General features: G+C 33.6%; 1 protein-coding gene across 1 annotated transcript in view; it reads right to left on the bottom strand.

Moving 5' to 3' along the window:
- LOC129233752 (vitamin D 25-hydroxylase-like) overlaps positions 1–3,254 on the bottom strand; it is a 49,776-nt gene extending 46,522 nt beyond the window's left edge. Inside the window, exon 1 of the mRNA XM_054867731.1 lies at positions 3,061–3,254. Within this exon, the coding sequence (XP_054723706.1) occupies positions 3,061–3,254 (194 nt within the window). The remainder of the gene's footprint in view (positions 1–3,060) is intronic.
- Between the last annotated feature and the right edge of the window lie 8,360 nt (positions 3,255–11,614).

An 11,614-nucleotide genomic window follows, 5' to 3' on the forward strand; every position in this document is an offset into this window, starting at 1 on the left:
AACCTTTTATACTTCAGCATGATCCCCCATAAAATGGTAGTCTGTACCCGCCCCTGTTCGTTACATCTACATAAATAACAGAAATAGATTCTCAAAGATTCGTAACTATTAAGTTTTGCATTATAAGTAACTAGCAAAAATACCCGGCGTTGCCTGGGTCAGTAATAATTATGAGAAAAAATCGTCACTTGCTTTTTACTTTCTTCTATATCTAATATATAGAAGAAAGTATTGGATTCGTGCAAATTTTCGAATTTCGAATTTTGACGGATTCGAACGTTTTGAGGTGTGCTGAGTCCATTTCGACCATTTTTGGAAAATGTCTGTCTGTCTGTGTGTGTGTGTGTATGTATGTATGTGTGTGTGTATGTATGTGTGTCACGTCTGTGTGTGACCAGTTTTTTGTGGCCGATCTACAACAAAAACTACCGCATGAAATCGAACGAAATTTAGTACACATATGTGCCCCTATGTGAACTTGTGCCCATTAGTTTTTGGCGCGAATTCCTCCAAGGGGGGTGGAGCAATGGGACGTTTTTGGAGTTACGCGTGCTTGCTATTCCTCAGGAAGTTACTGGCGGAATCAAACAAAATTTGGTCCATATGTTGGTATTAACAGGAACAGGTGCTGATTCAATTTTGGTGTCAATAACTCAAACGGGGGTTGAGCTATAGAACGTTTTTTGTCGTCAATTGTGACTGCTGTATCTCAAGAAATAATGAACGGAATGAAAGAAAAATTTATCAACAAGTAGCCCTTAGTGGGTATAAGAACTGATTTTATTTTTGTGTCAACAGCTAAAAAGGGGGTAGCGCAATCACCCGTTCTTTTTTTCCATTTTGAGTGCCCTATCTCAAGAAGTAATGCTACGTTCTGGTTGAAATTTGGAATATATGTGAATCCATATGTGAACAGGCTTTGGTTCTATTTTGACGCCAATCGCTCCAAGAGGTGTTGATTTTTTTTTTTGCGAATAAAAATATTTTTATTAATGCAACAATAAGAAAGATAAATCGTAATAGATTGTCGTCTGCGTATTTCTCGTGATTTTAATTGTATGGAAATGGTAGGAAATATTATCTCAATGATTTAAAATTTTTAACTGTTGCCATCTTATGTTTGTTAACAAATAAAATATTTGCAATTCATTCAAGCAAGGCTTTTAAAATAACTTTCAATTTTCGCTCTTTGCTTTGCTTTTGCAGACATTGGGATAGTCGTCAAGTTTTTGCATGTGTCATTTTGTTTTTGTTGGGAATATTGATTCCTCGTCAAGCATGGGGAGGGATCAGAAAAAAAAAGAAGAAAAATATAGAAGAAAGTTTCGTGATGGCTACAACATACTAGTTTTTTCTGGTTTAAGTGAAAGAATTTAAAACACATCTTTTTGACATGATTAAAAGTAGAGTTTCTTCCTCACCCATAAAATTAAAATAGCAATAAGTATAAAGAACAAAATAGTATTGATTTAGAAACGAAAGCACTATATTTAAACATATACAAATTTCCAAACATGAAATTATTCTTCTCATGTTTAAAAAGATTAATCTGTTGATACTTTTTTTTTAACACGGAGTCTAAAACCTTCTCTGTATTGCTATTGACGTTGCTCGTAATCCCCTTATACTTGCTTTAGTTATTTTGGGAAATTTCAATCATTGTGGGCTCTTGGTGCGATTTTACCGAATTTGCGGGAATCGTTTTGGGATACCTTCGACGATGCTCCCTCCTTCTTTCCTTACTTTGTAAAACGATATATTAATTTTCGTTACAAAGATATTATCGCCAGGTGCTGAGATACTTTTGGTCACCATAAAATGGCGCTAAAGAGTTTCATCCGAAATGTTTCCAAAATAAGTAGTAAAATTTGGCGATTGTTTGAAATTGTGCAAAAAGGAAAAATTAATGGAAGTTTTTGTGCTGTTTATGGATTTGCCTAATTTAGTTGCTGGATTATTTAACACAGTAAAAAAAGTTTTTTAAAGATTATTTGATTGGCGATATTTTGTTTACTTGGTGAAAACTGAGAAACATTATGACGTAGTCTTCGGCTTCAAAAATAGCGACATTGAAAAAAACTGCCAAATGCATCAGCTACGGAAATATTTCTGCAAAAATTTTGGCGATCTGCTGGTTGATTGGATAATGAGTAAGTGTTCAATCAGCATAAATAATAATAAAAACCATTAATTACATTAAAGTTCCGTTTAAATGGAAAATGATCAGCCAAATCATGTATTATTTGCCAATCTTGTGCAAAAATCTTACTTCAAGATTTGACTTGAGAAAAGCCTTGAACAGTCACGAAAAGCAAAGATAGTCAACAATACAACAATAATCGCTATCGACAGGGAGTTGAGATGATACACTAAATACTGTATTGAGTTTAGGAAAGCCTTCGAACATGGAACTAAAAAGCTCATATCTCGTTTTTTATTCTACTTAGAAATTTCGAATAAGTGCCATCTTCAGCAGAAAAATCAGAGCTTTCGATGGACATATAATGTAAATATGTGCAAGTATTTTTTTCATCCCTATATTAGAGAATTTATACGAAAATTGTATTTTATTGCTCCCCTAAGGGGGGTTCTGACCCCCATAACGGGACGAAAACTACGCTATGTGTTATTCTGATGCATAAGCTATATTATTGTAAAGTTTCCTCAAAATCCGTTCAATAGTTTTTGCGTGAAAGAGTAACAAACATCCATACATCCATACATCCAAACATCCATACATCCATACAGACAAACTTTCGCATACATAATAGTAGTAAGATGAATACATTTACTGACAATCGATTCATGGGTTTTAGCTTTACTATCAATAAGGATATTAAACAATGCGGAAATATGCACTGTTAGAGCGAATAAGACAAAAATGTAAGGTTTTTAAGAGCTTGTTCATTTGAAATTCTTTTGAACTTCCGCTCCAGAAAGTCCAACACTTTATTACTCGTTATGCGATTCTTTATAATTGTAACACAGAGGTAAATATTTTACTTCTTACATAACTATTTGATAATATATTAAAATATCTTTAAAAGTGAAAAAACATACCTAAACACATTTCCATTCTTTCTTCGAAGCTCGTGTAAAGTTCTGAACGGCTCTGATCCTAGAAACGGCAAATATCCTAAAATTGGCAAACCAATTGGACCTGGCGGAAAATTTTTGTACTTTGACCTTCGAAAGTGCGTGACCAATATCACAGAAACAAAAATTACGATAATTGATCCTATCCAAGAATACATACTGTTAAAAGTCATATTTGAAAGGAAAATTTCATGCATTTTGTTTTCCACGTTGTCTGTAGGAATCCAAAAGGTAATACTTATCTTTGGAAATTTTCAGCTTATCTTAGATTGAGTCTGATAGTTAAAATTCCAGTCTCCTGATAATAATAGTATGATTACCTACATTTTAAACAATTCGTTGAGACTAATAGCTAAGGCAACAATTTAAAAATAAAACATTATATAAATATCTGAATTTTTGGTGTGTCCCCAGTATCGCCGACACGAAATTTCCTTACCCCTTGATTTTCAGTTTCAATCATACCTTTTGGCATATTTAAGGGGGGAGGAAGTTTTAAATGTCGGCGAAACTGGGGATAAACCGAATTTTTAAGCGAATTATGGCTGACGTTTCTTTTATTCAGTAAATTATTCAATAAAAAACATTGATCACTAATTCAATAAATGTTCATTATTTTTGGTTCTACTCATATTTTGTTAGCCCAATAATGTGTGTACCAGGAAGAAAGAAACTTAGAAGTTATACTTCGTGTTGGGTTTACTCCAGTTTCGCCAACATTTAAAATCCCCCCTCCCCCCCTACAAGTACCTCAAAAAGTATAATTGAAACTGAAAAACAGGGGGAAGGAAATTTGTGTCGGCGAAACTGTGGGGACACCTTGTATTGCAGTAGGGTCATTCCATGCGAAATGAGCAAATCAGCTGTGGCTGACATGTCACAGATTTCAATGAAAATTTTTATTTAAGTAAATCATGCATATCTATGAGGGAATGCAAAGTATGAACGTTTAAAAACTGTTTGTTGCTTTGTTATTGAATTTAGAAGTAGGTGCTTACACTAACCATAGTCAGCCAGTTTGTGACTCAATAACTCCGTAAGTTATAAAAGTACAGTTAAAAAATAAATATTTCCACATTCTATAAACAAATCTCTATTAGGAAAGAGCAAAGTAAAATTTATTCAGATTTTTTTTTTTTTTTTTTTTTTTGAATATGAAATATTAACAACGATTGAAAAATTGCCGATTTACTTCAGATTTCAAATCACTCGAAGCTCTTTTAATGAAAAAATAATATTAAAAATGATTCACATTGAAAACATATCTATGACTAACTAACTGTTCTAAATTAGTAAGTGTTTTTGAATTCTTTGATAAAGAAATCGTCCTTTAAAAAATCAAAAATTCCGAAATTTAAATTTTTTCCTCTATTTTAGATGTTTGTTTAAACATGAGGGAATGCTCTAAATTTGCTCAATTGTTTTTTTTTTTTTTTGCATAACATATTGAAGTGTCTTTTAGATAATACTAAATTTAAATCATTGTTATCAGCGTATTTTTGTTACTAGAGTTACTTGAACTAAGGTAAAATTTCATTAGTTACTGCTATTTATTGTAAGTTTAGCAAGACTTAACCATTTCTTTCGTGTTTCATTTTTTCAAAAGTATGTTTATGAAATACGTGCCAAATTGTTTCCTTAAATATTGTGAAGTATCAGTGGCGCAGCCAGAAAATTTTTCTGGGAGGGGTTTTCAAAATCAAAAATTGTTGCTTTCTTTCCCATTCATTTACAATGCGTAATCAAGGGCGCCCATATAGGGGGTAGGGGGGCTCAAGCCGCCCTTAGAAATGAGAACTTCCTTGCTTTTAGTGCTTTTTTCTTTGCAAAAATGTATAAAAATTTCTTTTCCAGCCATTAATGACTAATATGAGCCAATAATGAATAAACTATTAAAAAAATGTCAAATTTTAACATCTTTAATCTGTACTAAAATCGGTTTCCACGGGGAAAATATTCTGCTAAACCATGGGGAAAATTTTTGAGCCCCCCCCCCCTTAAAATTTTGCATATGGGTGCCCTTGTGCGTAATTATTCAATATCAAAGAATTTCTACAGATTAGTAGTTATTCATTCTAAGTAACTTCTTAAAAACAATTAATAATCCGTATTGATGTCACTATGAAACGAAGAAAGTGGGAAAAGCACAGAATATTTATTATTGGTTTTACTTTAATCTTATATTCATTTTTTGCGTGTTTTTCGCGAGATCACTTAAAAGCTCCTCCTAAAATACATTCATGTATTTTTGAATGTCAAATGCTAGCTAATAACGGTTTCGATCTTTCGATGAGAATTGGTTAAGAGCCTCAGAAAATCGGGTGCGGTAGGCTTCCTCTCACTAAATGTCCCTAAAAAGGAGTTGTGCAGAAATGGAAGTGCTGAGGGACCATGATACCCTGTAGAGCTTTATTGACACCATTTTAGCTATTTTATACCAGGGGGGACGTGGGGTGCTTATCATGAAATACAACTTTTATATTTAAGAATTGAAAAGTAATTTCTGACTGCTTCCCGAATATTAAAAACAGTAAAATATTTTGTTGAAACCTATTCCGCTTGGAAAAGCTCAAATACTCTGCTTTTTCCCTTGATCTTAATGGAGGAAATGAATGTGCTTGTGTTCTGGCAGGGGTTTTAACCCCAAAACCCCTCCCGTGGCTGCGCCACTGTGAAGTATATAATATTCCAGTATGCATAATTAAATATAATTGTGCCACTGAAAGTTGAATTTTTCTCTCCACCCGTGATGTAGGACAAGATAACTCTTAAAGTTTCTAGAAAACCTTTCATGTCAGCATGACTAAAAGAATATACTGAGTTTAATACAGAGGGTTTAAGAAAGACGACCATCTCGTCTAATTCTCAATAGCATTTGATGTTGGGCTACGAGCTTGAAGAAATTTGTTTTATCCATTCATAAGTATATTTGACGAAATACAATAATTTATTTCAACCATCCTGCTGCAAAGTTTTTCAAAAAAAAAAAAAAAAAGTTTTAAAACTTTGATAGCGAAACTCGTTTATTTTAGTAATGGCTTGCTTTTCTTTCCAGAATAAAAATTGCTAGTTAAACAACATTTGCCACAATGAATCTAATTTTCAATGGAAAGGAGATGACTTTTCTTTCTGCTATCAATGGCAAAAGTACATATTATGCCATTGATGAAACTATCAAACTATTATCAGTCGGAACAAGTTTGCATACCACATACAATAATCCAGTTATAACTGCAAGATATATTCTCCTTCCGTGTGCTACAAGCACAAATATTTGGTATTTTTGTGTCATCAGTAAAAATTATCAATCTTGAAAGTTAGGTTTAATAATAATTTAATGCAGTACCACCCATAGCTATTTTGGAGATATGAAATTGTCATCGTTTCATCTCAATTAGCAATTGAACTACATTCCTTGTCTCACATTTATCTCAGTCAGCGGTAAAAGGAGCATATGCTTGAAGAAAAAGAGTTTAGAAATCAGGCCTAAATCCAATGTCAATATTTTTATTTGTTTGTTGCACATATAGCAATAATTTGTGGCTAGGTAATGTGTTTCTACCATTGAGAAGGAATACTAATGGAGGGAGCGACAGCAAATGTCTCAGTCAGATAAGTTTCAAAAACATTTCTCCCAGGTCAGGTGACTAGTTTGGCTGGGAAGTTGTCGCGTTTTGGCACGCAATCGCTCTTTTGGCACTAAATATTTTTCAGACGATGGCACTAATTACGAAGTCGGGGCTACAAATCAGAGCTGCAGAGTTGTAGCGAAAATGACAGACTGTGGCTCCAACTCCTTTATCTAAAACATAGTCCGACTCCGATTTCAACTCAGAGTTTAAAAACCGTCGGATTCGGACTCTTAGCATCGAAATAAGTCCGGATCCGAGTCCGACTCCGCAGCCCTGCTACAAATTAGAGTTGCGGAGTCGGAAGTAAAATGACCGACTCCGAGAATTTTTGAGCATTCGACTCCGACTTTTTTTTTTCAAAATCAGTTCGACTCTGACTCCGCAGCCCTGCTACAAATTAGGGTCGCAGAGTCAGATGAAAAATGACCGACTCTAACTTCGAGAATTTTAGATCCTTTGACTCCAACTCCTTTACCCAGAAACGCAGTCCGACTGGGACTCTTGCAGTTTATAAGGACTTAGTCTCCTGATGCCGACTCTTTTACGCCAAAATCAGTCCGACTTCAACTCCGCAGGCCTGCAACAAACTAGGTTTTTGAAGTCGGAAGAAAAATGACCGACTCTAAAACGGCGAATTTTAGAGCCTTCGACTCCGACTCATTTACCCCAAAATTAGTCGGACTCCGATTTCGTCTCAGAGTTTCAAAACCTACGACCTCCGACTAGTTTACTTAAAAATCAGTCCGACTCCGACTCTGCAGCCCTGCCACAAATTAGGGTTGTGGAGTCGGAAGAAACTGGCAGACTCCGACCCAGGGAATTTTAGAGCCTTCGACTCCGACTCCTTTATCCCTAAAGCAGTCCGAGTCAGATTTTGACTTGGAATTTCAAAAACTTTGAACTTTGACTCCAACTCTTGAACTTCAAAATCAGTTCGGCTCCGACTCCCCAGCACTGCAACAAATTTGGGTTGCGGAGTCGGAAGAAAAAGAACAGACTCCAACTCACAGGGAATTTTAGAGCCTTTATTCCTACTCCGACTTTTTTTTACCCCAAAAGCAGTCATACTCCGATTTTGACTCGGAATTTCAAAACTTTCGAACTCCGACTCTGACCGCATTTTGCTTCAAAATCAGTCCTACTCCAACTCCGACTCTGCAACCTTGCAACTATTTAGGGTTGCAAAGTCGGGAGAAAAAAAGCAGACTCCGACTCCGGGAATTTTAGAGCCTAACACTCGGATTCCGAACTCGCAAGACTAGCAATAAGTAATTATACACCAAGCTTACAAAAGTAGCAGATAACATACGGTACAAATCTTTTAATAAGGATTGATTTCGGATGAATTACATTTTGAATTGTTTCAGCACATAATATAAATATTTATTTGATTTGTTGATATTATTATTTCGAATTTCAGCTCTTAAACATTGATTGTTTACCAGAAGGTTTTTAGAATGAAGGTCTTTCTTCCTGTTTTAACTATCTACGTAAATAAGTATTCGACAGTTATTAACATTACTAATTTATGTATAATTTTTGCACACATTTCTGGTAGATCGAGACAATTCGTGAAAATTAAAAGCATCCCCCCCCCCCTTTTTTTTTTGTTAAAGTCTGCCCATCTCTGTTCAATTCAAATGAATATGTATTCTGAAAAAATATCGTCTGCTTTCGAAAAACAATATTATTAAAACAGAAGATTAAAGCCAAGCCAAGTAAGAAGAAAACAAAGTAGAATAATTCAACCGCCCTATTTTTTAATTTATCGTCTGCGTAAATTTATTTTTATGATATTTTGGAAACAATTAAGAGTTGTTTTTTTTTCTGAGAATATTAGATCGACCAAGTGTGTTGTGAGTAAGCGAAAGTTCTCAGCCTGAATTATTGTGATAAGTTTTTATGTTGTGCATCGGTGTAGTTAAATTGAGCGTGTGTGTGTGTGTGTGCTTTTTGAAAAATAGTATTGAAACTTTCTCTATGATTGTTATTAGAAGATTAACAGAGTTTTGAGCAATGTTGAAAGATCAGTTCTAAAAGGTATCGTTACTGATTATTGTTACTAGCAAAGGCAACGCTGCTAACCTTTTGCCAGTTTTAAATAAATAACGGATACCAGGCCTGTCATTCAAACTCCCCCTCCCCACTTCTTCCCGGATTTTAAAATATGATGTAACTGCATTTTTCATGTATTTTGATTTTTATTCCTTGTAATGACGGTCATGTACAAATATATGTTTAAAGAGTTCGCTCATTGACTGAAAATTTATGGATTCTTGTGTCTTGTAATCAATGTTTTGAAACTATTTCATACGCAGGCACACTAGTATTTAAATTAAAGCATAAAAGTAACAAATATTTATTTTCAAATCTAAAACTTGTTCTAAACGCATCTGCTGTTCACAGGAGCTTGGCGAGAAGCTACTCGCCAACAAAGCAAACGTACACAAATTACTCGAGAGCCGTTAAAATAATTACTAGTTAAGTAAAAAGTGTTTTTATGGAACTAAAATGTTATTTGCACTCATGATATACAATGTTTTATTACATTTATAGGTAAAGTCAGTACAAAAATTTAAAAATTATAGGCAACTGTGGGAAATGTACTCGTTGAATGCACATACAGTGGCTCCCAAATGTGTTCGTACACCTACGACTTTCAATGAAATAAGCTCTTATCCATTAGTTAGAATTAATATTTCGGAATAGGTATTTTATTATAAGATCTAGGATCTATTTTTAACAAAACTACATGAACATTTTTAATAAAACATTAAAGCTTAATTTTTTAAAAATCAAAAACCAAAAAGGGCCAGAAATTTTATCTCACAAAAGTCTTCGTACACGTTGAAAAAATGTCGAAAAATTAGTAAATAATCTAACTTTTTACTAAGTTATTATTTAGTAGAATATCATGCAGTATCAGCAACAGCTTTTAAACGTTTGGGAGTAGATTTCATTGTTTTTTCTTTCTTTTTTTGTGCAATTTCTGAGTAAGTGTTCAGCCGCACTACGAGTCTTGCCGTTTCTAGTTCGTTTTTCGTTTCAATGGTGTATTTTCGTAATCTAGCCACCAGAAATCTCTAAATATGTTCCATTAATTGAAATCTGGCGATTGAGGAGATATTTCTAAGCTTAAGGACAAGTTTTGAGGCACCAAACGCGAACGTGTGCTTCTTATTATCATTATCTTGATAAAAAACAAAGTTTTTTCCAATTACCAAATTTTGGGCTAATAGTTTAAAATTGTTTTTAAAAATATTTAAATGAACAGCATAATTCATTATTTCATCAAAAAATTCCAAATTTCCAAGTCCTGATGCTGAGATGCACCCTCACACAAGAACACCTTCACCGTCCTGATTAACTGATCCAACTAAGTTCTTAAGATTAAATTCCTCATTTTCTTTTCTTCCATATACAGTTATACAACAATTTAACCAAAAATGTTGAATTTATTTTCATCTATAAGTAAGACGTTGTTCCAAAACGTTTTGAGCTTATTTATCATTGATTTTACGACGGAAAGCGTAAGCTTACTGTTTTTCGCACGATCAAGAAAATTTGTGCGGGATGAGGTCCCATTTAATCCAGCTAATCAGAGAACTTGGCGAACAATTTCAGGTAAAAATTAAACGTAAAATGTTTCATTCAGTTCTGCAGAAACTTTTACAGCACTCAAATGTGTATTTTTCATAAATTTTTTAACTGTAAATCTCCAATCACGCTTTGTCAACTTTGCCGGTTGACCTTTTCTTTCCTTGTTTACGGTCCGATTCTTTTCTTTAAAGAATTTTATCAAGCACTTTACAATAGAATGGAATAAATTAACTAATTTAGAGACATTTCAAACCAATTTCCCGCTACTGTGAGGAAAAAATTCAAATTTCGAACGATGTTTGTGGTTTTTTACAAATACCAGCCATTTTAAAGTAATAATCACAATATTAAGGAATAAATAAACAAAAAATTAAAGTCAAATGACTTTTATGGGTCAACACAATGTAAAAATAATAAAAAAACGACAAATGATAATTTTAATCATGAATTTATTCGAAAATATTTGAGTGTACAATGACTTTTGTGGTGTATTATTTCTCTGTCTCTTTGTTTTTTGACCCATTTCAAAAATAATATCCGTCAATATTTTGAAAAAACTACAGGGTTTTATTTGGCATGACATAGGAATGCTGTGAAAAAATATTGGACTTCATATTCGAATTCAGTTTTGCGTTATTCTGGTTTTACTAAAAAATTTCAAGGTGTACGAACACTTTTGGGAGCCACTGTATATGTTATTTTTTCTTTATTTAGAAGTAAAAAACATTTGTACATACCTAAGAAAAGTTACTGGATTTCCTGGTATGGCTTTTTCTTCACAGTTTATAATGCTACAATACTGCACTATTGCTATAAATCTAATTTTTCCTTTCTACAGTTAAATGTTTTTATCAATCATGGCTTCAGCTAATGAAAACTTCTTCAGCGGTTACGGTCAACTCGAAATTGCTCCCCAGGTCACATGGTGTGGTTGCCGTTTCGCGATAGTAGGGTTGCACTCTCTCCATCTATTCCTTCTCAATGGTTTCTACACATTAATTTTATGCATCTATATTTTTTTCAGATAAGTGATTTTCTTATTTAGTGAATCCACATGGACCGTTACTGTAGTACACATGACCTAATAAAGATAATGCTTGTCTGGAAGTTCTTGAGAAATATATTAATGAAAGTACTATTAATGTCTTCAAGTGGATTTTCCTACAAAAATTGAGCCACAAATTTTTAGGCTGATCGATAAAGCTTTTGTAGAGAGTAAAAAAAAAAAAAAAAAAAAATTCTTTTGATGCATTTTTTGAAGTTATTATTATTATTATTATTGCTTA

The sequence above is a fragment of the Uloborus diversus genome, unplaced genomic scaffold, assembly GCF_026930045.1.
Source record: "Uloborus diversus isolate 005 unplaced genomic scaffold, Udiv.v.3.1 scaffold_692, whole genome shotgun sequence".
NCBI classification, from domain to species: domain Eukaryota; kingdom Metazoa; phylum Arthropoda; class Arachnida; order Araneae; family Uloboridae; genus Uloborus; species Uloborus diversus.